We start from the raw sequence: 27,375 nt of genomic DNA on the forward strand, positions 1-27,375 counted from the left end.
CTCCATACACAGTCACAGTGAGCATAAACTCCTGCGGGAGGCGCCAACCAGCAGGCAGGCTGCGCTCAGAAAGCTGCAGCGAGGGTGCGCATGAGCGTGGTGCAGCCCGAATTGGCGGCAAGTGCCTTGCGCGGTCGGTACCAGACCCTGCCCAGGGTGCGCCACACCTGCCGCCCCTTCCAGGCCTGTAAAACATCCATACCTCGCTGCTGGGGCAGGCACAGGTCACGATTTGGCGAGTGAAGGCGTGGCGCAGGCCCTGCCAGCCCGGCAGGGCGACGCCGTGCAGCACAAGCGCCTGCACCCAGCTGCCGTCGGCCGCCTGCTCCAGGCTGGCCTGCCCGCCGCTGCTCCCTCGCATCAGGGAGGTCTCCTCATACTCCCGCCGCTCCTCCAGGCAGCTCCCAAGCCGGGCACACGCCAAAAGCAGCAGGCAGCACCAGACTCGCGCCATCCCAGCGGTGGAGCAGCCGCGCCGGTTGGCAGTGTCGGGTGGAGATGATTGTGTTCGGGCCAGACTGAAGAGCGAGCCGGAGAGCCATATCGAGAGGCCGCCAGGACCACCGCCCCAGCGCACACGCCGTGACATTGCGACTCCGCCTCAATCTCAGATCAGAGTCGGTGAGTGGTCTCACATTGATAAAACGCAGTCCAGAGAGAGAAGGTGCGCAGCCAAATGAAAGCGAATATAAGCAGGAAACACACACGCACTACGGCCCAGCGCCGACCGCTGCCGCTGCCGGCAGCGCCGCCGCGGCGCGGCGCCCCGGCTGCGGCCGCGATCCCGGCACTGCCTGGCGCTGCAGTCGCCGCCGCCGCTGCTGCTGCGTGCCCGCCTGGGCTGCCGCCGCCGGCGCAAACAGCTTGGTCTCAAACTCGGCCCAGCGGGGCAGTTTGTCTGCCGCCTCGTTTACCCGCCGCACCAGCTCCTTCACCGCCACATTGGTGCAGCCCTCTGGGGGCATGGGGAAGTTGCGGGGCGGGTACTTGTTCTGCGGCAGGGGGTAGCCAGGGTGCGAATTGAACTATGCGCCACCACAGCAAGCGTTCCAGCGGGAGCCGAGCTCCGGCGCCAGCGGTGCGGCACAGCCAGCGCGCCCGGCCTCGCACCCCACCCACGCGTGCAGCCTACACCCCTCGCCAGCGAGCGACCCTTGCCCTATGCCACAGCAAGGCCTGCAACAGCCCCCTCTCTCCCCACCACGGCCCGCCCCGCGGCAGCGCACCGTCCAGTCCCGCTTGTCCCAGTGCCAGAAGCCGACCTTGCCGGGGGTGAACTCCCCCTTCTCATTAAAGTCGTCGCCGTAGGTAAAGTGAATCATGTAGGCGTCCTTGCCGTTCTGCGCGCCAAACGACAGCGGTAGTGGGTGGGACGGCACATGCGCGAGGTGGTGGGCGGCGAGTTGGGAGGCGCGGTGTGAAGTGTGTGTGGTGTGAAGTGTGTGTGGTGTGAAGTGTGTGTATGGTCCCTGGGGCGGGCGGTGTGCAGCCCCAGCGTGGCAAGCCATGCCCTGCCTGCGCCATGCTTTGGGGCGGGACAGCGGGCACGCCCGCGCCGCGGCTCTCGGCACACCGGGAGCGCATGGGGTGCGGCGGCGGCTCACAAACCTCCGAGGTCAGCTTGGTGTCCCAGGGCGGCTGCAGCTGCATCTCCACGTGCAGCTGGTGGCGCACCGGCTTGTCCAGGGTGGTGGCGGCCGCGATGCTGTACGCGTACCTGCAGGCGGTACATGGGCAGTACAGGTGCGGCGCAGGTGCAGGACACATCAGCACTTGGTGCAGCACTGGTGTACGGGTGAGGCGGGCCAGGAGGTCCAGCCTGCCACGGATGCGCCCTGCCGGCAAGGCGGCCACGCCCCGCAGCGCTCCCAGCACCAGGCGCAGCACCCCTCGCCGCGGCTAGGGAGCTGCCCCGCCGCATGCTTCTCACATCTCCTGCACCCATCCGAACTCTCGGTCTGCCTCGGTGTCGTTCTTTATCTGGATGGCCAGCCTGAACCAGCTGTCCGCCAGCGCCCCAAACGTCTTCTTGTATATCTGCACCGGCGAGTTGCCTGCGGGGGTGGGGGGTGGTGACGCTGATGTTGGGGAGGTGCTGCCGGGCGGCTGCTGCCTGTTGGGGTGTGCGTGTGTGGTGGAGCGGTTGATGGTGGCAGGAGAGAGGAGGCGGCCCCCGGCGGTGAGGTGCGGGGCACACTCAGCGCCTCCTGCCGACACAGACGCGGTGCCTTGGTCCTGCCCCTGAGAGCCCCCCCTGCCCGTGCACGCGTTGGTCTCAGCACCTGCTCTGCCTCTGCCTGCGCCTGTTTGCTGTGGGGCCACTCACCGATGGTGTCAAATTCGGTGATGGGCACGCCCTTGGGGTTGAAGCGGTCGATGATGTTCTTGAAGCGCACAGGCTCGATGTAAAAAAAGGGGAAGGCGGCAGGGCTGCAGGCGCAGAGCGGGGGACGTTGGAATCAACGGGCAAACAGCAAGGGGGTGCAAGTCAGAGGGGGCCTCCAGGGCGCACGCAGCTGAGGAGACTGGGTGGAGGGCCTGGCTGGCGCCATGCTGCCCCCGCTATCCCCACCACCCACGCACTCCATGCATGCACACGCCACACCTCACACCGCCTGGCCACCCTCGCGAGCCCCCTCCTCCCCCCAGCTCACCGCTCGGGCGTGGCCCACAGCGGCGGCGGGCGGATGAACACGTGGTCTGGCTCGCCCATCCAGATGTAGTTCTCTGCGGTACAAGCGATATGGTACCGCAGCGGTACCGGCATTTCATGCAGCTCCGCCCATCCACAGAGACAAAGGAACGGGCCGCCGCGCGCTGCTTTGCCCTGCCCTCTCCCTACCGCCAGCCCCAGCGCCTGCAACGCATTCCCAACCCATGCCGCCAGCCTCACCCGGTATCTTATCTAGGTACTTGTCCACCCACTGCTTGAAGGCGTAGGGCCGGTCCAGCACCACATACCCCTGCAGGCAGGCAGGGCCAGCGGCGCAGGCAGCTCAGCAAGGCAGCCACGCTGTTCAGCTTCTCGCGGCCGGCACGGCAGGCGCAAGGTGAGGGCACGGCGGGAGGGTGGAGGTCGTGGGCAGGGAGGCTGCAGGGCACATGCACACTGCAGCGCGGCGCGGCAGCGGCTGGCTCCGGTCCGGTCCCAGCCCCAGGCAGGTCCCAGGGTGGCGGGATGGCGTACCGCCGCAATGTGCTGGTACTCTGCTGGCAGCGGGTCCACTACCGCCGTGGGTATCTCATCCATGAACTCATCCGCCTTGCCGCTGCACCGCAACAACACAGGGCAAGTGCAGGGAGGAGGGAGGAGTGAGGCATTTCATTAAGAAAAATTATAATGCATTGTAATTGGGATGGCTGAGGGCCTTGTGGCTGCGGGCCTGCTGCTGTGGCTGCTGCGTGAGGTGCACAGGTACGGCACGCAGCAGCAGAGCCCGACACCCAGACAAGGCAGACGCCTAGCCGCCCGCCAGGCCGATCACAAGGCCACCAGGGTCGGCCACAAGCCGCCCGCCTGCCCACCTGTGCAGCAGGCGTGTGTAGCCGCCCATGGCGCAGGGGCCAGCCGCCTCGCACTCCTCCTTGGTCTTCTTGTACCAGTAGTACGACTGCGGTACGGTAGGCAGTACAACAGCAGCTCGGTAATGGCGCAGCGGCACCACCCGTGGTTCGGACAGCGTGCAAACGCATCACACGTGGCTGGCAGCCGCGCGGCAGCGGCAGGCGGGGTGTGGACGGGCGCGGCGCTGCAATGCTCGCCACCGCAGTTGCAGCTGCTGGCTCACCACGCGCGACTGCCACTGCACATAGATGCCCGATCCCAGCGAGCAGATGACATGATACTTTTCTCCAGGCGTAGTGTTGACCCTGTCTGCATCCGCCTCCTCCCGCCGCTTCCGCTCCTCCTCCCGCTGCACCGCCTCCAGCTCCGCCCGCTCCTGCTGCGACAGGCTGTCGTCCTGCGGCGTGCCGTCGGGCGTGTCAAAGGTGTGCTCTATGGTCTGTGTCTTGCCGCCGCCGCCGACGTCAGATGCCGCGCCGTCGGATGCCGCGTCGCCGGCAGCGTCGACCTGAGAGCAGGCGCATGGGACGAAGCGCGGCAGAGGCATGCCTGCTAAAATGCCCCTGGAGGAGGATGCAGCATGCCTCGAAGAACAAGCGCTGCACCATACAAAGGCCCATCGGCCAGGACAATAAATATTCTAAGCGCATAGCAGCATGCTACCTGCACGGTTAGCCCGTCTGCTGCCTCCAAGTCAGCCTCCTCCTGCAGCCGCTTGTCGGCGCGGGTGCCCGCCCTGCCCTCTGCAAGGGGCAGGAGCAGTGAACAGCAGCGAGGTCAGGCTGCGACCCAACAGGCGGCCGTCGGAGGCAGCACAGCTGCAACAGGCGCCGCGCTGCCCTGCTGGCTCGAGGGAGCAGCACCCGCCTGCCAGCAGGCGGCGGCGGCGACAGAGCGTCTCTGTGGCGGCGCCTCACCTGTCAGCTCCCGCAGCTCCTTGCGGGTGCTGCTGGAATGCAGCTCCGCGTGCAGCGATGGCGGCGCCATGTTGAGCATGCCCAGCACCGCGCCCAGCACCACCAGCCCCAGCAGCGCCATCTTGAGGTGCGAGCCGCCCTTGCGGGCGGCCACGCCGCCGCCTTTCGGGTTGAGGCGGGCCATGGCTGCTGCGCTGTGGACGCACCAGGCGGCTCAGCACGACCTGCTGGGGCTCAAGGGCTGCCAAAAAAGGCCGGCTGTGCCAGCAGTACCCCAATGGGGAGGGTGGTGGTGGCGGTTCAACGCTGCGGCTTGGGGCAGGGTTCCAGGGATACTGTGGCGTTCCAAGGCCTCAGGCGGCAGCCGTGAAGAGCCTCCTGACCGCCTGCCCGCCGCAACAGCGATCCAATGGTGCCGTTCTGGCCCCTGCCCACCCAGGGGTGTGCTTACAGGATGCAGTGGTCGCCCTGTTGTGAGCGTTGGCTGCTCTGAAGCAATGTTGGGCTCGCTGGAAAGGCGGAGGAACTGACTGGCATTTCGGGGTTGATGAGGACGGCCATGGGCAGTCTCATGATCAGTCGCAACCATCGGCGACTGCCCGGAGGTGTGGCGACAGCAGGGGCGCATGGCCACCTCCAGCCGGGCAGTGTGCTCGCCTGTAGGCGCCAGCAGTGCCTGGACGGCGCCGTGGAGCTCTCCTCGTAACGGCAAAGCACGCCATGCCGTGCCATGGCCATCCAGCCGCAGCAGCGGCACGTGGGTGCGGGGTGGGCAAGCCCGCCGGCGGCAGCGGCTTATGCCGGCAGCGGCGTGGGCTGGAGGCGAAGTGGCTGACCTCCAGCCGCAGCAGGATGGCGCGGTGGTGCTGCTGGACCTCCCCCTTCCTGCCCCGCCAGCCGCCGTGTGCCGGGCCGTCTTTGGCGGCACCAGCAGCGGCTGCCTCTCAGGCGGTGGCGGCGCCGGCGACAGCGGCGCGCTGCCAGCCCACGGCCTCCTGGCGGAGTTCCTGCAGCAGGAGCGGGGCTGCACAGGCCTCACCGGGCAGCCCTGGCAGCCCGACAGCAGCAGCAGCGGCGGCGGCGACGCCAGCCGTGTGCTCCGCTACCGCACGCCGCTCAGCGTGCGCCAGCGGCTGCTGCTGCCGCTGGGGCCGGACGCCGTGCAGAATCGGGAGGAGCAGCGCCTGGCTCTGCAGCCCGCCAGCAGCAGCGGCCGCAGCAGGGCGACTGCCAGCAGCAGCAGCGAGGCCAGCGGCGCCATTCTCGTGGCCAGCAGGTGCACCAGCGCAGGCGTGCCCTTCTCTGGCTGCTTTGCCAACCTGCTGGCCTGGCAGCTGCTGCCAGAAGGCGCCGGCAGCGGCAGAGCAGCAGGCAGTCTGCAGCCCTGGAGCGGCGGCGCGTTCGAGGGCGGCGGTGGAGCCACTCGCGTGCTGCTCACCGCTGTCTGCCGCTTCCACAAGCCTGTGCTGGACCCGCTGCGGGGACAGATCGAGCGGGAGAGCATCCAGGCAAGCTGCCTGGCGGTGTGTGATGCGTGCGCAACTGCAACCATGTGATGTGTGTGTTTGGCCACCCGTGCCCTGCTGGCAGTACTGACAGCATCGTCCCGCTGGTACCGCTGCTGCCCTGGCATGCAGGGCATGAGGGATGTGTACTCTGCCTTCTCAGAGCACCTGCTGCGACACTTTGCCGCGCCTGCCGGCGACGGCTGCAGCGCCGCAGGCCGGACGGCCGCCGCCGGCGTCAGCAACGCCCGCGCCTGCAGCTCGCTCGCGGCCTCTGCGCCAGCGCCAGCAGGGGGCAGCGTGGTGGCGGAGGAGCCCACGCATAAGCCACCCAGCACCAGTGATGGCACTGAAGCTGACGGCGCGGATTCCTGGGCGGCTGCTCAGGCCGTGGTGCAACCAGCTCTGACCGACCCCACAGCGCCAGGCCTGCTGCAGCAGGCGCAGCAGCTGTGGCCTGCCTGGAGCAGGGCGTGCTGCCGCATGCCCGCCGGCGGCGGCGGCCCCGCGGCAGGCGTGCCGGTGCCCGAGGAGGCGGCAGCTGCGCTGCAGCTGGTGGCGCGCCGCGCCCTGCGCCTGCCGCCGCAGCAGCGGCGGCAGGAGCTGGCGAAGCATCGGGTGGTGCGGGGGCTTGTTGAGGCGCTGCGGCTGCCCTCACAGCAGCACAGCGCGGGGACTGCAGCAGCTTCGGCATCAGCCTCTTCAGCAGCTTCAGAAGCAGCCGCAGCAGCAGCAGGCAGGGATGCGCCCGCAGGCCGGCCGCGCCTGGCTTCGGCGGCCGGCGTGTCGGCCGCGCTGTGGGCGCTGGCTGTGCTGGGGGGCAGCGTCTTCTGGGAGGAGGAGGCCGAGGCGCTCTGCGCCCTGCTGCCCACCTGCTCCTTCACAAAGCTCTACCACGTGAGGCGCCGCTGCAGGCTGCTGCTGATGTTGGGGCTGCTGCTCTGCTTCCGCTGCTGCTGCTGGGGCTACTGCTGATGCTGCTGCTGATGCCGGTGATGCTGGGCTGGGTCGTTGCCTGCGTGCGGTTGCTCCGCTGGGCATCCAGCGCAGGCTGCCCTGCCCCTGACTGTGCCGTGTGGCTTGCGGCACGCCCGTCTGCCTGCCTTCCTGGCAGGTCTCTGATGCCGCCTGGGCGCTGGCAACCATGCGGCACCACACCCCGCACCTGGCCCTGCTGGAAGCGGCGGCCACCGCGCTGCTGCGCCGGCAGCTGGCGTGCGTGCCGGCGGGCGGCGGCCAGGGCGCGCTGAGACGCGTGCAGGGCGGCTTCCCCAGCCTGTCCCGTGTCTCCAGCCTGCTGTGGGCGCTAGCCTCCCTGGGCCACCGCCCGCAGGCCCTCCTGGCCCTGCTGCCAGCGGTGCTGCAGCTCCAGCAGCAGCGGCCCGCAGACAGGAGCGGCGGCGGCGGCGGCGGCGGCGGCGGCGAGCTGGCGGCACTCTGCTCTCTCGGCTGGAGCCTGGCGGCGGCCGGCTGCCTGCACCACCCTGCCGTGGCAGCAGTGGCGGCTGAGCTGGCGGGCGCGGCAGAGCGGATGCCGCCCGGCGGCGTGCGGAAGCCGCTGCTGCTGCAGCTGCACCAGTTTGGGACCGCTCTGCGGTACGAGGCCGAGCAGCAGGAGGCAGCTGCCGAGCAGGTGCAGGGCGGGCAGGGGCAGGGGGCAGAGCAGGGCGCCGCAGCTGCCTGGGACATGCTGCAGCAGCGTGCCGCCTGCCGGCAGCTGCTGCAGGCCGCGGCGGCGGCCTGGCAGGCAGAGACGCAGCAGCGCGCCACCAAGCTGGTGTCTGCCTGCCAGTCTGACGTGGCCGCCACCGCCCGCGGCGGCCTGGGCCTGGCTGTGAGGGAGGAGTGCGCCGTCTCTGGCTTCTCAGGCAAGCAGCGAGGCTGGCCCCCCGGGCCCTGCTGCGCGTGTGTTAGCGGCGACAGCTGCGGTGCTGTGGCGCGTGTGTTGGTGGAGGCGGTTGCTGCCGATGCGCGGCACACGTCACCTGTGTGTGTGATCTGCGCGCGGCTGGTGCCCACCTCTACCCATAGAGTCGCACACGCGCCCACGCCCGCCCGCCCTCATCAACACTCACACATCCACTTCCCCCTCCCGCAGTGGACATTGCGGTGCCGTCGCGGAGGCTGGCGATCGAGGTGGACGGCGTGAGTTGAGGGCATGCCCATGGGCTGCCCTGGGGGTGTTGGGCACCGCACGACATGGCGTGGAGGTGGCGCCACGGCGACGGCGTGTATGCGCGCACTTCGTTTTTTGAGCCTGTTTTTTTGTTGCTGCAGCCCACCCACTTCTGCCGCAACAACGGCGGCGGCGGCGGCGGCAGCGCCTCCAAGCAGCACCTCCTCCTCCCCATGGGCAGCACTCTGCTGAAACGCCGCCTGCTGCAGCGCCGCGGCTGGGCAGTGGCCAGCGTGTGCGCCGCGGACTGGGAGCGGCTGCGGGGGGCGGCGCCCAAGCGCGCGTTCCTGGCGGCGGCGGTGGAGGCGGCCGAGGCGGAGGCGGACGCGGCGGCGGCGGCGGCGGCGGCTGCCTGGCCCCTAGCGGGCGGCTAGCTCCCCTGTGCCAGGCCTGCTTGTTCCGAGCGACTGCCATGCGTTGTAAGGTGGAAGGGAAGAGGAGGATCCAGGACAGGGTCGAAATGCTGACCTGTGCTTCGCTGGCTAGGTTTGTGTCGTGCCTAGGTTTTAGGACGTGTTCAGAGGTCGTGTGAAGAGCTCGTTCTGTTCGGTGGCGAAAATGGCTGAGTGGAGGCCGCAGGGCGGCGCGACGAACGCATACATGCTCGAGGTGTGGTTTGGATTGAGCTCGAGCAGAAACGGCTCCCACTGTGGCGTGCAGCCTGCAAGTTGGGGGCGCCATGCACCCGCACACACTCCCCGGAGCACGCCGCCGCCGGCCCGCCCGCCCGCCTGCCGCAGCTAGCTCCGGAGCCTCCTCGCCTCCCCAACGCTGCTGCCGCACGTGCGCAGCTCGGCCCCTCGCCGCGCCATGCCAAACACTCTGCTCCGTGGATTGCTTGCCGGTGCGCTGCTGCGCAGTACGCACGGTCCAGCCGTTCCAAGTGCCAGGGCTGCAAGGCGCTGATAGGCAAGGGCGACCTGCGGCTGGGCAGCCCCCTGCAGATGCACGACGCCATCACGTTCAAGTGGCGCCACTGGTGAGCCTCCCTGTGCCCTTCGCCACCCCTGTGTCCTTCGCACGCGCCTGCGAGGCACCCCCGCCTCGCGCACCCTCTGCCTGCCAGCTCCAGGTCCCCTCTGCTTCAGCTGCACGCTACCCACCTGCAGGGGCTGCACCACCCCTGCGGTGCTGTTCAACATGCGCGGCAAGGTGGAGCGGCACGGCCAGGCGCTGGCGATCGCAGGGCTGGGAAAGCTGAAGGCCGAGGTGAGACCAGCCAGCCTAGCAGCCTGCTTCCAGCTGCGCGCGTCGGGACGCTCCAGGGCCGCTGCTGGCAGGGCAGCTGCTGGCGTGCCGGGGGCTGCGCCGCCTCTGCGCCACCGGGGCTGGCCCGGGTGCCTGCTGGGCTCCCCTGCTGGGCTCGCCTGCCTGCAGCGCCGGTGCGCGCAGAGTGCGGCCTGACCGCCTCAGGCCGACGCTTTCCTGCTTTGATTTGCGCTGCTCTGCCCTGAAAGCAGGATCGGCCGGTGGTGCAGCAGTCGCTTGACAGCGGGGTGCTGGTGGGGGTGGCAGGCGAGGGAGGGAGGCGAGGAGGGTGAGGAGGTGGTGGTGGAGGAGGAGGAGGAGTGCTGCTGAAAGCCGCAAGTGAAGGTGAGGAGTGCTGCTGTGCCTGCCTCCTGTGCCCAACCATCGCCACGAGGCGCCGTGCTGGGGTTCTGCGTGGCCTGGCGTGCCATGAAGAGCAGGGTGCGGCTCTGGCGCTGCCTGCGCCTCCCCGGGCCGGCGCGCCTCGTCCTGCCCGGCCTGATCCTTGCCGGCGCCACCTTGCAGACTCCTGCCAAGAAGAACCCCCACAGGAAGGCGGCCAAGAAGCGCGGCGCTTGGGTGGCGGAGGAGGTGCGCCATCACTGTGCCTCCCCGCCTCCCCGCCTTGCACGCTGCGCCTTGCACGCTCGCGTGCATTGCCGAGCGCACAAGGCCCTCTGCTGCTGGCTGGTTGGGCCTGCAGGAGGATGAGGATGAGGATTACGTGCCCAGGCCTGAGGACCACCTCTCGATTCCCAGAAGGCAGGCCACCAAGCGGAGCAAGAAGTGACCGGGCGGCGGGGGTCTGGGCGGGGGTCGCGGGGATGCCGCTGAGCGGCCGGCGGCGTACCGGCACCGGGCATTGGGGAGCTGTGGGCAGCCCCAAGCGTTGAAAAGATCGATACTCGAACAATAAAATCAATACATCAGCCGCTTCTGTTTAACAGAAGTGCATTTGCTGGCCTTTGTGTAAAGATGGGGGAGGAGTTTGGGATGGAAAGGAGGGTGGGTGGATTGCTGAATGGATGGTGGGCATGGCTCCAGCCAACGCCACGCATTCCTGTTCTCTCGTTTTGCTGATGTTGCTGGGCCGAGCACGAGAGCGAGACATGGGCAGGGCTCGAGTCGTCCTCGTGGCCTGTGGCGGGGCGTGGCTGCTGCTGGTGTCCCTCCTCCTCCTCTCCTCCCCTCTCCAACTGCTCGGACCTCTTGCTCGTTCCTACCCCCATGACGCTGAGGCCTGCACGCAGGGAGCAGCGGCGGCTGCTGCGACGCCTGCTGCTGGCGACCCGGCTGGCGGAGGCGGCGCCGCCGACTGGGGCGCCAGCGTCATCAGCCCGTTCAGGGAGCTGCAGCTGCTGGGCGTGCCCAACCCCGAGCTCGACGGCCTGACCTGCCTGGAGCTGACCCTCGCCCAGCACCGCCACTGGGCCGAGCATGGCGCCGAAGGCCCGGGGCCAGGCGCCACCGACGGCCAGCCAGACGGCGGCGAGGGCGAGCGGCCGGGGGGCCGCGCGGCGGCGGAGCGCGAGATGCAGCGGGACCGCGCGCCGCGCACGCTGTGGTACGAGAGCTACGCCTACGCCGACGTCGTCATGGACCGCTTCTTCCTGCACGCCTACTGCGGCGCGTTGGCAGCCAGCCCCCCGCTGGACAACTCCAGCGTGGCCATGTGGGGGCCAGGTGAACCAGTACTGCAGGGCTGGCGCCGCCAGCTGCCCCTGCCTGACTCAGCAGGCATCGCATGTGTGCCTGCGTGCCTGCGTGCCTGGAGGGCATGCCATGTGGCTCACGCTGCCAGTGCACCAGCTCGCCTCGCCTCGAGCCAAGGCTACCGCCATGCCCCGACGCCCGATGCATGCTGCACGGGCTGGCGGCAGCTGCCCGTGTCCGCCCCGTGATGCGATGCTTCGCCCCATGCAGGCTGGCCGGGCTGGGACGAGGGCCTGTCTCCCGCCGACAACGTGGCGCGGCGCTGGGGGCAGCCTTTCCACCTGGTGGTGGCCGTCAGCTTCTACCCAGAAGAGCTGGGCCTGGCGGGGGACCCAGTCTACATGACCATCAGGTGCCTCCTGTGCTGTGCCATCTGATTGTTTCAGTCACCCGTCCAGAAGAGCACAGCGCACCACAACAGCACACAGCCACTGGCAGCCGCTGGCAGTGCAGCAGGGCGGCAGGGTTCTGCCGCCTTCTCCTGAGCGCCGCCGGCTGCCTGCTGGCTGCCCGCAGGCACGAGTGTGTGTGGTATGAGCAGCACGAGTGGAGCGATGAGCGCTGGGCCTGCCCCTTCCACGGTGGGCGGCGCATGGCTGGCTGCTGCTGCCGGCTGCCGCTGCCAGCGCCTCCCCATGCATGCCCGCCGTGACCTCCCCCAGCAGCCCCCTTCCTGTCGCCCTGCCTGCCTGCCTTCGCCTGCAGACAGGCGGCACCCCCAGCCCTGGAGGCACTACAACATCACCCTGCTGGCCTACGAGAAAGATCTGGTCACCCTAAACGACCAGAAGAAAGACGACGTCCACGGACTGTTCCCAGCCGGCACCAACCACTCCCTCCTGACCTTCTGGCCCCACACCGTGCTGCCGGGCACCTACGCGCGGCACTACCGGGCGCAGGAGGAGGCCCAGCAGGAGGCCACCAGCGGGACTGCCAGTGGCGCCGGTGCCGCAGCCGGCGACGGCCGCCCGTACGACATCTGCGTGGTGGGCCAGCTGCACTCCTTTCACTACCCCATCCGCTCCAAGCTGGCCCAGTGGATGGAGGAGGGCCTGTTTGAGCGGCACGGCCTGCGCAGCAAGATGCTGCCCCACTTTGGGTACACCGAGCAGGTGGGACTGGCCAGGGCTGCATGCACGGCACCTCCACCTCCACCAGCCACTGCGGCATCTGTAGTGGCGCCGCCAGTGGCGGCGCAAGCATGAACCCCTGCCTGCCTGCCTGCTTGGCTTCCTGCGCCTGTTGCGGCTGCTGCTGCGAGGCATGCGCTGCTGCCCCACGATCGCTGGGGGAATCTGCCTGCCTGCCACCCTCTCCCCTGCCTGCGCATTGATCTGCCTGGCATGCCACCCTCTCCACCCTCTCCCCTGACCGCTTGCCTGCCTGCCTGCTGCGCAGGACTCTGATGAGGAGCGAGCGGCCAAGCAGATCAACGCCACGCGGCTGGAGCAGCAGTACGAGCAGTACGTTGCTTTCCTCTTCCAGTGCAAAGCCACCATCGTCACCCGCAGCCTGCGTGACTACGAGGTGGGGCTGGCAGGCAGATCCGCAGCAGGCCGAGCGCGCCGCACGCAGGGCACGAGTCCCCGCATGGCTGGGGGAGCTGTGCAGTCACCCCGCCGCTGGCGCCGTCGCCTGGCAGGCGGCGCCGCTCTGCCCTACAGCGCCACTTACCCACCTGTCTTTCCCCGCCGGCCGCCCTGCAGCTCAGGAAATACGTGGAGCTGGGCATGGCTGGGTCGCTGATGGTGGGCGACGTCCCCACCAACTCCATCTCTTCGGTCTGGGCCCAGCTGGTGGTGGATATCCACGATGACGTGGCAGAGGACCGGGTGGAGGCGGTAATGGCCAGCATCAAGATGTGGCTGTCGGAAGGGTACCGCCCGTACCGCGAGCGCATGGTGCGGCGGGCGCGCCTGCTGGCGCTCAGCCAGCGCACCGCGCAGCACGGGTCGGAGCGCATGGCGCAGGCATTTTACCAGTACTGCGAGGGAAGGAGGGGCTTCCTGCGGCCGGCCTGGCTGGAGCCCTTTGACCTGGCATCGCCAGGCGGGCAATCAAATGTGGCTGCTTCCCGGTGACCCGCCGTGGTGCCCGGAGCCTCATCTCCCCCTGACTGGCTGCCGCCGCTTCAGCTGCTCCCTGCGGCCTGCCAGCAGCAGCTTGGCGAAACCGTGCTTACAGGGTGTAAAGAAACCAATGGCTCCTGCCGCTGCCACAGACGTGCGCAATAGTCTTGGAAGCATTCCCCCTCCCATTCACTTCACGCGATACATGAGCGTCTTGGGGCCGCCGCTGCTGTTGGCGGCCGCCACGTCATCGGCCAGCAGGAAGAAAGTGTAGGTCTTGCGTGTCTCCTTGGAAAACTCTGCAGCCAGCCAGCCGTGTGACGGAGAGGCAGGCAGTGGAGCAGAGGTGGGCGACGGGCAGGCCGGCAGGCAGGCAGGCAGGCGTTGATGCAGAGCAGGCAATCCCAGCAGGCGAGGCACGATTCCTCTGCCGCGGGTGGCTGATGCAGCAGGCAGCCTGGCGGGCTCACCCGACCGCGTCTCCCACCGCCCAAACCACTTGGCTTCCGCCGCCGAAAACCCAAAGTGCATGGCAAAGGAGCCGGTGGCGGGGTCTGCAGCAGCTCAAGGCACGCAGGCGCGGGTCAGGCCCAGGCTGGTACACATGTGCGGGAAGCTCCCTGCCAGGCAGCAGCAGATCGTAACAGGCTGGCGGCCTCAGGCATCGCATGCTGTGCGTTTACCGGCCTGCATGGCCAGCTGACTTCACCCTGCTCAAAGGTACAGGTGCCCTTGAATGCGTTGTCCAGGGGTCCCACCACGGACACGAGGTCGATGGTGCCTGCGCAGGCAACAAGGGCATGCGTGGGATGTGATGTATGATGACGGGAGGCCAGGAGGCTCCGGGAAGCAGTCAGTGATGTGACTACAGGCCGGCCCTCACAGCTCCCCCACAGACCTGCATCGACGTCGACCACTGCATCCTCCAGTACAGGGATGTACTGCCACTGCTTGATGGGCGAGGGCGTGGAGAAGATGAGGCGCCAGGTGCCGCTGAGTGAGGCAGGGAAGCCTGCAGGGGGTGGGGTGCGGGCGCCAGGTTACCTGCCAGCAGCATACCAGCCAGAAGCGTGGGCCACCCTGCGAGCATTCAGCCAACCAGAGGATTTGGCAGCTCCGTCCGCCGGCCCTGCCGTTGCAGCGGCACACCTTGAACCAGCGACGATTGCTTGTGTGCCGCCTCCACCTGCTGCATCGCCGCCAGCACTTGCTCTGGCGGCACCTGTGTGGTGCGGCATGCCTCGCGCAGCACTTGAAGGGGAGCCTCCACTGCTGCTGCCACGGGTGGCACGTCGTTGCTGCTGCCGAGGGTGGCTTGCACTGGCAGCAGAGCGCGGCGGCGGCACCTGGCGGTGGCTGGGCGGCGCGCAGTGGGCGGCAGGATGGCGGCGGCGGCAGCCGCTTGTCCCGGCGCGGCAGCAAGAGCGGAGGGTCGCGTGCAGCTGGCTATCGCGATCATTCTGTGTCGCTGTGCGGGTCGGGGGCGAAGGCAAGGATAGAGGTGCGCGATGGGGGTGGCACCGGCAGGAAACGAAGCTTAGGGTCGCTGGGGTTGGTCTGATTTGACGGCGATCGACGATGGCAAGGGATTACGTTGGCGAACAGGGGCGCCCCATGTCCAGCTGGCACGCACGCGCAGCATTCCTGTCTCCGACATGTGGCGGCTGGACAGCGCAGCGCGCTGCCATGGACCTGTTGACAGCAGCCTGCCTGTCAGAGTTACATCATGACCATACTGATCACTCACAACACATAGGTACAATTAGGTACAGGGATTTGGGCTGCCACCAGCTGCGCAAGTCGACGGCACCTCCCTCGCAGGCGGCCAGCAAGGCCGCCGCCGCCGCCACTCCGGCCGCTACGCCAGCCCAGTGCGCCGCACTCGCTCCTTGAACAGCCATCTGTACACGCAGGCCGAGCGCTCCGGGCCCACAACTCCCTTGCCCCTGCACCACACCATCATGGCACGCACGCAGAGCTTTTGTCCCTCTGCAGCCTGCCACTGCAGCTGGAGGATAGGGCTTGGCGGGCGGGGCCGGGTAAACCAAACTGGCAGGCCGCGGCAGCTGCCAGAAAAGAACGCACCCGGTGCACTTGAGGCCCTGCAGCAGGCGCTCAGCTGCGCGGTGGCCGTCCTCGCCGCGGCTCGCCGCCGCCGCCACCGTCTCCTGCACCCCGCACCGGCACAGGGAGGGACGGTGATCCCCCAGCGCCTGTTTGGCGGCAGCGCACATGCAGCAACTCGGCGGGAAACAACCCTTCGGTCCCCGCCCCACATCCGCCACGCACCTGGTAAGCGCGGTACAGGTGCAGCGGTGTGGGGTATCGCTGCAGTATCCCCTGTACCACAGTGGGCCCCATGCCTGAAACAGCGCAGGGGGAGGGGCAAGGAGGTGGGGCAGGAAACACGAGGCGGCTGAAACATCAGCCCACGTGCTCCCAAATGAGAGCGGTTTGCATTGCCAGCATCAAACCGACGCCCTGAGCCCGGCTATGTGCCCCTCGCACTTCCACCCCCTGCCGCTCACTGGGCACCGCCGCCAGCATCACTGCAAACAGGTCGTGCAGGGTGGTGGTGCCCTCGCCGCTGTCCTTGCACACCGCCACCCACGCCGCGAAGGTGGGCAGCTGGCCTGCAGCGCGCAAACGCAGCCATTCGGCGGCAATGCCAAACGACGATGAGCGCTGGGGCATGCCACACAACGACGACATGCCTGCTCTCTCTCTCTCTCTCTCTCTCTCACACACACACACACACACACAAACACACAAGCACACACACCTGCCGCGCTGGGCCCTGTGAGGTCGCGGTACCAGTCCTGGATGTGGCGGGTGAGGCGCTGGTACAGGCGGAAGGTGCTGTGGTGGTCTGCGCCGCAGCAGCCAGAACAGGAGGAACACCTCGCCGCACGGCCGGAACCAGAAGCCACGGCGAGCCGGCCGCAACAGGAGGACCGGCGTGCCGCGCAGTGCTGCGCGCGGCGCCGGCCGCTCCCCACGCCACTCAAGCCCAGGCATGCCCTCCAAACCGGCCGTCCAGGCCACTCACCCACCCACCCGACTGCCAGCCAGGCAGCCAGCGACCTACCTGAGGTGCGCAGCACGGTGAAGCCATCCACCACCTCGATCTTGGCAGATGCTGTGCGCACCCCCTTCTGCGCCACCTCTGCGCCAGAAGGGGCACACACGCACATGGGCAGGGCGCACAGGCACACATGGTGCCCGCGCATCGCCGGGTGCGGGGCAGGGGGCCAGCATTCGCGGTCGTGCAGCGCGCCTGCTGTCCCCGCTGTGCCGGCCGCCATCCCCACTCTCGCCCACAGAGCGCATCGCAAGCCAACGCCTGTGCTGCAAGCTTGTCCTTGCTGCAACCAGGCTTACAGCCCACACACGCAAGCTGTGCGACACACAACAGTCTGTGCCCCGAGAACTGCCCCCTACCGTGAGCAGCAGCAGCAGCAGCAAACCAGGCTGCAAGCCCGCACAAGCAAGCAACAAGCCGACAGCCACCCCAGCCCCACCGGTGCGGAGGGTGTCTGGGTCCCCCTCGACAAGGTAGTATAGGTGGCGCACGCCGCAGCGCTTGAGGTGGTACTGCAGCAGTACGTTCCGGCAGTACCGCAGCACGCTCGTGAGCGGCGGCGGCAGGGCCCCGGGTGCCGCCTCTCGCTGCCAACGCAGGGCTGCCTGCCCGCTGAGCGTGGCGTGGCGACTCCAGCCGCACACACATCCACCCCAGCCCCAGCCCGGCCCCGCTGCGCTCATCACGCCCATGGTGCATCCATTTGCTGTGCATCCAGCAGGTGTACGCAGCCGGCCGGTCAGTCAGCCAGTCGGTCACGCGGTGCTCCGCGCCCGCCCACCTTCTGCCGCTCGTAGCGGGTGGTGGTGATGGAGGCGGCCAGGTCGTGCACGCTCTTGCGCTCCAGGCAGTAGTCCAGCACGTACTCGGCGCCCGGCTGGCGCCTGCTGCGCGCCACCCAGACCGCGTCGCCGATGGGCAGCTGGCGCTGCTCCACGGCCAGCCCCGCGGCGCGCATCTGTGCGTGCAAGGTGCAAGGCAAAGGTGGGGGGGAGAGCTCCACGGGCCCAGCTCCCCCACGCTTCACGTGTGCAGCAACGCAGCGTGGCAGGCTGGGAAGCTGCATTTGATGTGGCCCAGCCGGTAAACGGCGAAGGGTCGGGAAGGGAGGGCCGGCGGCGCACCGTGGCAATGTGTGCATCCAGCGCGGCGCGGTTGCCCTGCCCGCCGTCCCGCCTGTACTGCTCCCGCCCATCCACCAGCATCAGGACCTGCACACAGCACGGGTGTGGGTATAGGTGTGGGTGTGGGGTGCGGGTGTGGTCTGAGGCTTCCCTTCCGGTGTGCCGGAGGTGCATGGCAGCCATGGGTTACTTGAACTTGCAACCAGCCAGCCAGCCAGCACAGCAACAGGCAGGCAGGCAGGCAGGCAGCCAGCCAGCCAGCAGCCCCCACCTCGTACTCTTCCGCAAAGCGCCGCCCCGCTGGCAGCGGCGGCAGCCGCACATCCTGCTGCCGCAGGCGGACGCCGGCGCCGGCGCCGCCGGGGCCGCTGCCGCCGCGGGCCAGCGGGCCGCTGTCTTGCTGGCTGGCTGGGGCGGGCTCGCCTCGCAACTGGCAGTCTACGCCAGCCAGGAAGCGATCCACGTCAAATTCCGCGCTCCCGCCTGCCTCCTGCTCTGCCTGCTGCTGCTGGCTGCCCTCCCCCGGCGCCCCCGGCTGCTGGCTGCCCATGCGCACGTGCCCCGCACCAGACTGCGGCTGCTGGCGGCGTTGGGAGCTTTGGCGTTGCAGCGCCGCGGCGGCAGCGGCGGCAGTTGCCGGCACGGCAGCAGGCCGCTCGGCGCCATTCCGCAGGACCTCTCGTGCAGGCTGCAACGGCGGCTCCGCCGGCTGTCCCCGCTGCAGCGGAGCGGCGGCCCCGCTGCCGCCTGCCACTGCCGCCGCCCGTGCGCCTCGCTTGGGGCCCTTGAGCGTTGTGCGCTGCGGAGCTGCTGCTGCAGCAGCCGCCAGCTCAGCATCACAGCCCTCCTCCTCGCCGTCAGACGACAGCAGCTCTGCCAGCTCCACAGCGCGGCCAATGTCTGGCAGCCCCATCTCCCCCACCGACTGCCGCAGCGCCTGCACAGCCGCGGCGTTGGCGGCGGCAGCAGGGAGGGCGGCAGTTGAGGCGCTGGCCTGCCCTGCAACTCTGTCAAGTGATGTGGGAGTGCTGCACACACAGCAGAAGCTCGTGCCCAAGGCAGCACACGTGCAGACAGAAGCGCCAGGCATGCCAGCTTCCGGGCAGGTGCACCAACCCACCCTGCGAGCCTTCCTGTCAGAGTATCCCATGCCCACCATCGCCGCCACCTGCTCATCCGGTACCGCCGCCGCCGCTGCCGCCGCCGCGGCAGCCCCCATGCCCGCATGCGCCTGGTCCTGGCCTGGGCTGGCGGCTGCCACGGTGCGGCGCTTGGACAGAGGTGAGGGCGAATCGTCGCTCAGCAGGTCAATGACTTCCTCAATCACGCCGCTCTGACGCGGCCCGCCGCCAGCCGGCACTGGCGCTGCAGGTGCGGGCTGCTGGAGCTGCTCGTGCTGCTGATGTGGCTGGGCATGGAGGAGCCCCTGGTGCTGCTGCCGCTGCAGGCGCTCTGCCAGGCTGAGGCTGAGGTCGCTATCCATCTCAGCCACCATGCCATTCCCCTCCCCACCACCCCAACCTCCTGCTGCTGGCTCAACTCCATACCCTGCTGCTGCTGCGGCTGCAGGGCGGCGTGACGGTGCCGCATCCGGCACGCAGGGCCACGCCTCTGTCGGCGCCACAGCCGCTGGCGGCGCCTGGTGCTGCTGCACGGGGAGGCGGCGGCCAGCCTGCAGTGCTGCAGAGGGCGCCACGCCTTGCGGCACGCCCGCCGCAGCAGCAGCCGCTGCCGGCGCCAGCTCTGCTTCCTGCTGGAACAGCATGGGGCCTGCAGGGGAGATATGCGGGAGCGAGCCACGAGTCGTACTGCAGGTGCAGGGATGCACTGCAGGTGCAAGGATGTACTGCAGCTCCCCTGATGGCAGCTGGCAGCCAGCCTGAGCAGGCACGGCTCCTGCGCCGCTCTTCACAGCGCGGGTGAGCAGCCCCCCATTGGCCACGCCTGCCCGCCATACCTGCGGTGGGGATGCCAGGGATGGGCTGCAGTAAGCCACGCGCCACGCCGTCGCGGTACAGCCGCTCCGCCAGCGCAAAGCCCTGCAGTACAAGCGGCGCGGCCGTGGCGCGAGGGCAGCGCAGGGGATCTGAGCGGGGAGGCGGATGGGGAGGTGCCGGCAGCAGGAGCGCAGCGGGCACATGCACCCTGCGCACCTGCATGCCAGCAGGGCAGCGCAGGACAAGGAGGCCCACCTGGGGTGTGAGGGACACCTTTTTCGGGTTACTCCACTCGTAGGCCAGGCCCTTTGTGACGATCTGTGGCCAGGCACGCAGGTGTGGGGGAGGAGAGGGCCACACGGATGTGAGCGCAGGCTAAGGCCAGCCGCCGACACAGCAGCATACATGCCGAGGGCGGGCGGGGAGGCGGGCGGGCACCCACCGTCTTGCGGAAGCTGTTCCACCCGTCAAACTCAAACTTGCGCCCGTCGGCAAGCACCCGCGCGGCCGTGCCTGCAGGGCAGAAGGCACCGCACCAACGTGGCCGCTTGGCTGGACCATCAGAGAGCACACACAGAGCTAGGCGCATCTGCGCGGCACAGCAGCCTGCGTGCAGGTGTGCAGACGCGGTGGGTGCCGATGCCGCCGGGCCCACCATCGCCGTGGATGGGCTTGTCCGACAGGCCGCTGGCCTCAGTCAAGTCCATGAGCTCCTGCTTTCCAAAGTGGGGCTGCTTGGCGGGGCCCTTCTGCGCCTGCGCTTGGCATAGCGGCAGCGGCAGCAGCTTGGGTGAGCCCCAGCGGCAGCATAACCAGCAGAAATGCAGCGGACGCAGCGGCTGGCGGCGAGGGTGCGCGCAACCCCAGTAAAACCAAACCCTCCGCAGCAGCACGCACCTGCAGCATGCAGATGAGGAAGGCAAAGGGAGCGCTGTGCAGCTTGGGGATGTACTCCTTTGGTGGCTTCTTAGCCCGCTTCCCTTTTGCCCGCCGCTCCTCGTCCTCCTCCTCGTCTCCCGCTGCCGCTGCACCCGCCGCCGCTGCACCCATGCCTGCAGCCATGCCTGGAACCGGCGCCCGCGCCACCACCGGCGGCGCGGCCAGCCCGGCTGGCGCGGGCCCAGCGCCGTTGGCTGCCGTGGCCGCCGCCGCCTCCTGCTTCTTGCGCTTCCGCTGCGCCGCCTGTGGCAGGCACCAGGCTAAGCGGTTCACATGTACACACACGTCACTGTCACACAGGACTGATGCAGGCCCCGGCAGCATGGGCACAGCGTGCTGTTAGCAGCTGCAAAGTGGCACGAGTGCAGCTCACCGCCGCCGCCTTGATGGCCGCCTCCTGCTGCCGCTCCGCCTCCAGCTCCTCCTCACTGGGCGGCTCCGGCGGGTATTCCCCAAACAGGTCTGACGTGATGATCTGCTGGGAGACGCGGGCCAGGGGCGTTCTCAGTGCAACGGCTGCAAAGCATCGAGCGCGGCTGCCGACATGCAGGCCGCCAGCGAGGCGAGGAGGTGTGGTGCAGGCAGGAAGCAGCAAGCATGTCACGTCTAGGTGCGGACTGGCGCTGCAACTGCCCCCAGTGCGTGTGCCGTTGCTTGCCTTGGCGATCAGCGGCCCGCAGCCCTTGACCTTGAGCGCGCTGGCCTGGTCGTAGACTCGGAAGGTGTGGGTCAGCAAGCTGTCAGCCGCCTTCTTTATCTGCGTGGCCATGTTTTCCAGCCCATGGGTGCCCTTCTGCTGCAGGTGGCGACGCACCTCGCTGGGTGCAGAAGGGGGAGAAGGGGTGTGGGCGTCGGTGCAGGGGCGGGCTGGCGGCAGCTGGCGGCGGGTGCAAAGCGCAAGGTGTCAGCTGCCCGCGCCGAGCCTCTGATGCTGCATGGTGCTCTGAGCAGGAGCTGTGGGGAGCGGCGCTGTCAAGGAGCGGCGCTCACAGCAGGAACTCGCGGACGAGGGCGTTGCCAGGGTTGCAGGCCTCGCAATGTGAAGCCTGCGTCTCCACGGTCCTGTACGCCTCGTGCGCACAGGAACTATATTCTCCCATCGCCGATTACTTCAGCTGAGCTCAGGGCTCAGCCCCTAGGCAGCTATGCTATTTCCATGGAGTTCCTCAATGCCATAGACCGGGGGCGGGCATGTGGCGAGAGAGTTGGCAACCAACTTTCGAAAGCCTTGCTGGCAAAACCCGGGAAGGAGAGAGGCGCCCTCTGGCCCGAATTGTGCACTACTTGTGCAAGTGCAGCCACTCAAACCTACTGATGCTGTGAGGGGTGGCTGGGAAATGGCGCCGGTCAACGCCGAGCACACGCTGGCGCTGGCCCTGCGCTTTGGCGGCTCCAGGATAGCCCGGCTGGCGGCCCAGCAGGTCAGTATGTGCAGGCAGCAGCGCTGAGACACTCAGGCCCCGACACCCACTCGCCCCCGCCCGCCGACCCGGCCGCCTGTCCTTGCAGGCGCTGCAGACTGTGCAGGCCCATGCGCAGGGCAGCAAAGACTTGGCAGATGAGGGCACGCTGCCATCTTCCTCCGAAACCGCGAGTGGCGGGGACAGCCTGGAAGGCCCTCCGCACTCCCCGGTGCCGCCGCCTGCAGCCGCTCCCAGCCAGGCTGCTTCGCCCGAGGCGGGAGACGAGGCGCTGCTGCTCTCCGACCTGCTCAACACGGCGGCGGCAGCCGGAGCCGGCAGGCAGGAGGGCTTGCTGCGGCGCCTCGGCGGCAGGCCGCTGCCATGCGCGCAGGCAGCACCACCAGCAGCTGCAGCAGTGGGGCAACCGCCCGAGGCAGACCGCGCAGACCGCGGCAGCTACAGCGATGAATTCAGCACTGAGCGGATGGCAGAGGAAGAGGAGGGAGCTGATTGCAGCAGGCGATCTGCAACACTACCAGCCGCCGGTTCACCGCCCAGCCGAGGAGGCGCAGCTTCTCCCGTGGTGCCAGGCCAGCTTGCTCTTCTGGATGCGGAGGAGCAGGACACAGTGCTGACAGGCAGCCCGATAATTGGACATGCCACCACACCCGACGGCAGCCGCGGCAGCGTCAGCAGCGGTCCCGGAAGCCTCTGCAGTGTGGGTGGCGCAGTGAATGAGATCGGCGCGGAAGCAGCATGCAGCCAGGAGGGGAGAGCTGAGGTGCCTGCCACCACCCCTGCTTCCCACCGTCCTGCTGGCCAGCAACCACGGCAGCCTGCCAGGAAGCCAGAGGCCAGCGGCAAGCCTGCCAAGGAGGCAGTCCGGCAGCGGGTGTGGAGCTTTGCCGCCATCCCCCAGGGCCATGCCAGCATCCCCAGCAAAGCCGACGCCACTCCACGCAGCTCGGCGGCAGCCATACCTGGCGGAGGCAGGCCTGCATTCTACACTCGGGCTGGCTCGCCTCGGCCGCCAGCGGCAGCACCGCCGCCACTGCGGGCTGGCAGGAAGGCGGCACGGCCCTCTTCTGCGCGGCAGACAACGGCGGGGCCGGGCGCAGCGCCGCCTGGGGTTGAGCGGCTGGCGCAGCCAAAGCACGCCCCCGCTGCGCGTCGGCCGCCCACTACTGGTGGCACACGGGCTAAGCTAGCAGTGGGCGACACACAGCCCGCTTCTCATGCTCCACCTGCATCTGTAATGGGCGCCACCCAAGCTGGGCACAGCGGCGCCAACAGGGCCAAGCAGCCCAGACCCGATAGCAGCAACCAGCCAGGCGAAGACGGCATTTCTGCCTGGCGGCGTCCCGGGCCTGCAGCAGCGGCTGCTGCCACCACATTGCAGAGCCCCCGCCAGCAGCAGCCGCAGCAGCAGCCTGCCAGCTCCATCAGCAAGCCCTGGCCGCAGCAGCTGGGGCAGCAGCTGAGCGGCACAGAGCTCCAGCGCGCTACAGGGGCCTACAGTGAAGAGCGGTTCCAGCAGCACCTCAGCAAGCTCGCCGCTGCGCTGGCGGCACGGCAGCAGCTGCGGGGCCGGACAGCCGACGCCGCCGTGGCAGGTGGGGCCCTGCGCCGCGCAGGCCGCATGCCGGCGGCGTGAGCGGTGATGCTCTGCTGCGGTACCATTCTGCCCTGCAATGTGCCGATGTTGCTCACTGTACGGCCAAGGGGCAGTGTGAGGACCTGAAACCCCTTGTGCTGTGGGGCTGGTGTGCAGGAGTCGGTGTGTTTGTGGAACGAGTGCAGCGGCTGGGCACCGGCTCCCTGGCTACAAGCTGCCACAGTGACGTGCATGCTGGAGCACAGTGTGTCGCACCAGCAACACCGTGCCAAGCTCCAGCAGGGGACCAGCCAGACCAGCAGCCCAGCCCAGGTGCCCAGCAACTGACTGCCGGCGGGGATGCAGGCAGCCCCAGCGTCGCTGACCAGCAGCCTGGTCCCAAGGCCCTTCCGCAGAGCCTCACGGAGCGGCTGCTGCACTGCCAGCAGCGGCTGCAGGGGCGGCGGCCGCAGACTGCGCCGCTGGCTGGAGGTGTCAGCCCGTGGCATGAGCAGCAACAACAGCAGCAGCGCCCGGCGACTAGCAGCCCAGGAAAGGTCAAGTCACTGATGCAGGTGGGCGTGGGTCTGGCTGGGCGGCGGTTAGCCTGGGGCGACATCTAGCAGGCAGTTGCTATGCAAATTGGAAAGCAGGGAGCTCAGGCTGAGGAAGAGACAGCCATGTGATGCCCGCGTGCTGTGGCCCGCTGGCCTGTGCTGCTGTGCAGGTCAAGGGCGAGCAGGAGCGGGCGCTGCAGGAGCTGCGCCAGCAGCCGCACCGCTTCCGCGCCTCCCCGCTGCCCCTGTCCACAATGGAGCCCCGCTTTGAGCGGCAGCAGGCGCAGCAGGCGGCGGCGCGGCACGAGGCTCAGGAGCAGCGGCGGCGCCAGCTGTTGGAGCAGCAGCGGCCTTTCCCTTCTGAGGCGCGGGAGGCGGAGCGGCGGCAGTGGCGCGTCTCGCAGCACTGGGACCCCGCTGGCGGCGAATCTGCGGCAGGCGCTGGCGGGGACGCTGCAGCTGGCGCCAGGCCAAAGATGCCGGCCCCGCCTCATGCCCAGCCTGTTCCCGTCTCCACAACGGAGGCCCGCTACGCCCTGCTTGTGGCTGAGCTGCAACTGCAGCACCGCACAGTGCGGGGCCGGCAGCTGGCGTCCCCGCCGCGGCGCCTGGCCACCGCCCCTCATGCGGTACCCGCTTGCAACAGAGCGCCAGCCATCCGCCCAGCCACCTCAGCCCAGACCACAGCGGCATTGGCTGAAGCACGGCTCTCAGCGGATGCAGTGCAGCCACTCGACGGCAGCGCTGGCAGGGAAAGCCCAGGGCCTCCTTCTGGCAGCAGCGCTGGGGAGGCTGCTGCTCGGAGGCCCAGCAGCCACTGCCATGGCAGCGGCGCCGCCTCTCCTGCTGGCCATGGCATCGTTGCCGCTGATGGCGCGAGCAGCACTGCTGAGCAGCAAGTGGCTGGCACCGTGCAGCTTGGTGCCTCAGAGCTGCCGCCGCAGACGCTGCATGCTGAGACAGCAGAGCAGGAGGGGATGGAGGCAGCAGGCGCATCAGCAGCAGGCGCCAGTCGCTACAGCACTTTTGACTCGGAAAGCGTGAGCGGCAGTGTGGATGTGGCGGCAGGTAGTGAGGTTACTCAGCTCAGCAGCGCTAGCAAGGGTGTGTGCAAGGTGGAGGCAGAGCCACCAGCACTCGGCATGGTGGCAGCTGACAGCGAGGCGGGCGTGCTGCCAGCAGGGGACGAGGCCCAGGCTCAAGCGGCTGAGCAGCAACAGGGCCCGCCACCTTCTGAGCCGCCGAGCGGCGGCAGCCCGGTGTCAGTGCGCGGGGCCAGTGAGCAGCAGCCCGTGCTTCTGCCAGCAGCGGCTGCGGCATGCCAGCCCAGCCTTGAGGAGGCTGAAGAGAAGGTGCAGGCCAGCAGGGGCCCCAGCAGCCCTGCTGTCCAGAGGTTGGGCTCCCGAAGCGAACATGGAGCGCTGGCACAGCCTGGCCAGCTGCCCGATCCTGCGGCTCATGTGCTGCCACCGCTGGCCAGCAGCACCTGCATCCAGCCTGGCAGCCCACACACCAGCAGTGGCACAGCGCCAGCTGGCGCTGGTCAGGCGGCATGCTCCGAGGAGGCCGGCATTGCGGTTCCCCTGCGCTTCCTGGCAGGCGCATCAGGCTGCCTGCCTCTGCCCCGGCCAGCGCCTGGCACAGGCAGCAGGTATGTGTGTGCCGAGCTGTTGGCGGAGGGCTCGGCAGGGGAAGATGCAGAGGCACCCGCGCTCCCCGCCGATGGCCTCGCAACAGCTGACTGTGTTGGCGATACCGTCAGCCAATGCGGCGCATCGGTTGGCTCTGCAGAGACGGCCACGCGGCAGCCCCGGCGGCGGGACACCCCCCTGCAGCACATTGCGGCCCGGCATCGGCAGGCCGAGGCGGCAGCGCGGCGGGAGGTGCGCAGCCTGCTGCAGGGCCGTTAGACGCCCTTCGACGGTCTTCGATTGATTTACAACAAGTGGATGCCTGCTTTGTAAACAGATCAATCAAATCATGCAGAGTACAGCGCACAGGATGCAGGGGAGCGTGCGGCAGCAGAGAGGAGAATACAGGGTGCTGGCATCGTACAGCAGGTACAGGGCTGGAAATAACGGTCGTGGCTGAAGGGTCGTATCAGAGCATCACACGTACATGCAAGCAAAGACAATTACAGGGAAGCACAAGCGCGGGGTGTGTGCGGCATCAAGCAGCGCATTGGCGTATGCAGCAGGTGGTGGCACGCTCACTTCGGTCCCGTCAGGACAGCGGCGGGATGCTGGCGTCGCCCCAGCTCGTCTCCTCCAGAAACTCTGCGAAGCTCTGCAGCCCGAACCGGGCGCGGCAGGCCTCCGCGTCAATGCCGTAGCCCTGCGGCAGCGGACAGGGTGGGTGAGGGGAGGCCGACTCGGCGCGGCGCGGCGCACAAAGGGCGGCGGCAGGGCATGCGCCCCCGCATCAGCTTGCGGCAGACGTTGATGGGGCACCACCCAAAGCGTCGCCATACCCCACGCAGTCCTTGCCTGCGTGGAGTAGAAGCGGCAGATGCGGTAAAGGTCGCGGTTGAGCAGCCAGAAGGGCCAGGCGGGCAGGTGCTTGTACGCGACCGGCGGCGCGTGCCGCTGGGCAGCGCTGAAGGCCGCCGCCAGCTGGACGGGAGTCAGCGCGTCGCCCGCCAGCGGTACCGCCCGTCCTGCGACGGCAAGATGGGGGGTGGGGGCGGTTTAGCTGACAGCTCACAGCTGGCGCAGCTGGCAGCAGCAGGGCCACGGCTGGTGGCAGCGGGGGCCCTGAGCCTCAGCCAGGGCGCTCATCTGGCGCACCTACAAACTCGTCAGGTGCTGCCACCACCTGCGCCGCCACGCGGCCCATGTCCTTCACGCTGCACAGGCGCAGGACAAGGGGGCCAGCTCAGACCAGCCAGCGCCAGCTCAGGCCATGCATGCGGCACCTGGCGCGATACATGCGGCACCGCCGCCGCCGAATGTGGGAACCGAGGCGCCGCATGCGGCACCTCGGCTTCGGCAATCAAGCGGTTGTGAAGCCAGCTATTCACAAGGCGGCAGCGGCAGCGGCGGCGGCAGCCCTGGTGGTGGCTGCGTGCAGCCGCCACACAGGCGCACCTGACCAGGTGCAGCGGCTTGTCCGGGGGCATGGCAAAAGCGAAGGTGCCCTTGAGGATGGCGGGGCGAGTGTAGCGCTTCCACAGCTCCTGTTGCGGCGGCGCAGCGGCAGGCGGGCAGGAGGTTCAGTCATCCGGTGGCGACAGGGCTGGCCGGCAGGCGGTGTGTGGCAGGGAGGCGGCAAGGTGAGCTGCCGGGTGGCTGATAGCTGCCTGCCTACAGCCAGGCACAGGCACTGGGGCGCGCCCCACAGGCAGGAAGGCAGGGGCGCGCAGGCGCGCGCCCTGCTGGCAGGCAGGCAGGCAGGCACTGCCTGGCAAGCAGGCAGAGGTGCCGCACCTCCATGAACAGCGAGGCCTGCAGGCAGGTCAGGGGCAGGCCCGCAGCCGCCAGGATGTCCTCCACCTGGTGCTTCTGGTCCATCTGTGTGTGTGGTGGTGGGTGGTGGTGGTGGTGGTGG

At 68.8% G+C, this 27,375-nt stretch overlaps 5 protein-coding genes across 5 annotated transcripts; 2 read left to right on the top strand and 3 right to left on the bottom strand.

The window, feature by feature from the left end:
• Window positions 1-710: 710 nt before the first annotated feature.
• Window positions 711-3,608, bottom strand: CHLNCDRAFT_22296 (hypothetical protein; the record flags this gene model as incomplete). Its single annotated transcript, XM_005848345.1, has 9 exons — window positions 711-992; window positions 1,227-1,331; window positions 1,609-1,717; window positions 1,931-2,054; window positions 2,327-2,430; window positions 2,655-2,727; window positions 2,894-2,963; window positions 3,188-3,269; window positions 3,526-3,608. Coding segments are annotated over 9 exons (1,032 nt in total), but the record flags the coding sequence as incomplete, so codon positions are not given.
• A 1,604-nt stretch (window positions 3,609-5,212) lies between these two features.
• Window positions 5,213-8,537, top strand: CHLNCDRAFT_144712 (hypothetical protein; the record flags this gene model as incomplete). The annotated part of the gene is made up of 6 exons (XM_005848152.1): window positions 5,213-5,243; window positions 5,380-6,005; window positions 6,120-6,884; window positions 7,102-7,915; window positions 8,086-8,132; window positions 8,265-8,537. 6 exons carry the CDS (start codon window positions 5,213-5,215, stop codon window positions 8,535-8,537), a joined length of 2,556 nt encoding a protein of 851 aa, XP_005848214.1.
• Window positions 8,538-8,721: 184 nt separating this feature from the next.
• On the top strand, window positions 8,722-10,201 carry CHLNCDRAFT_144713 (hypothetical protein; the record flags this gene model as incomplete). Its single annotated transcript, XM_005848153.1, has 6 exons — window positions 8,722-8,772; window positions 9,024-9,142; window positions 9,273-9,372; window positions 9,624-9,665; window positions 9,937-10,002; window positions 10,115-10,201. The coding sequence occupies 6 exons, from the start codon at window positions 8,722-8,724 to the stop codon at window positions 10,199-10,201; spliced, it is 465 nt and encodes a 154-aa protein (XP_005848215.1).
• A 4,850-nt stretch (window positions 10,202-15,051) lies between these two features.
• On the bottom strand, window positions 15,052-21,375 carry CHLNCDRAFT_144716 (hypothetical protein; the record flags this gene model as incomplete). The annotated part of the gene is made up of 19 exons (XM_005848346.1): window positions 15,052-15,139; window positions 15,279-15,361; window positions 15,483-15,556; window positions 15,722-15,826; window positions 15,976-16,062; window positions 16,282-16,359; window positions 16,715-16,787; window positions 17,057-17,233; window positions 17,400-17,486; window positions 17,671-18,336; window positions 18,520-19,169; window positions 19,357-19,438; window positions 19,592-19,654; window positions 19,779-19,849; window positions 19,992-20,091; window positions 20,234-20,518; window positions 20,649-20,750; window positions 20,964-21,093; window positions 21,266-21,375. The coding sequence occupies 19 exons, from the start codon at window positions 21,373-21,375 to the stop codon at window positions 15,052-15,054; spliced, it is 3,111 nt and encodes a 1,036-aa protein (XP_005848408.1).
• Window positions 21,376-26,052: 4,677 nt separating this feature from the next.
• On the bottom strand, window positions 26,053-27,338 carry CHLNCDRAFT_51737 (hypothetical protein; the record flags this gene model as incomplete). Its single annotated transcript, XM_005848347.1, has 5 exons — window positions 26,053-26,163; window positions 26,280-26,485; window positions 26,616-26,674; window positions 26,916-27,004; window positions 27,255-27,338. 5 exons carry the CDS (start codon window positions 27,336-27,338, stop codon window positions 26,053-26,055), a joined length of 549 nt encoding a protein of 182 aa, XP_005848409.1.
• Between the last annotated feature and the right edge of the window lie 37 nt (window positions 27,339-27,375).

Source organism: Chlorella variabilis (assembly GCF_000147415.1).
Source record: "Chlorella variabilis unplaced genomic scaffold CHLNCscaffold_8, whole genome shotgun sequence".
Taxonomy (NCBI): domain Eukaryota; kingdom Viridiplantae; phylum Chlorophyta; class Trebouxiophyceae; order Chlorellales; family Chlorellaceae; genus Chlorella; species Chlorella variabilis.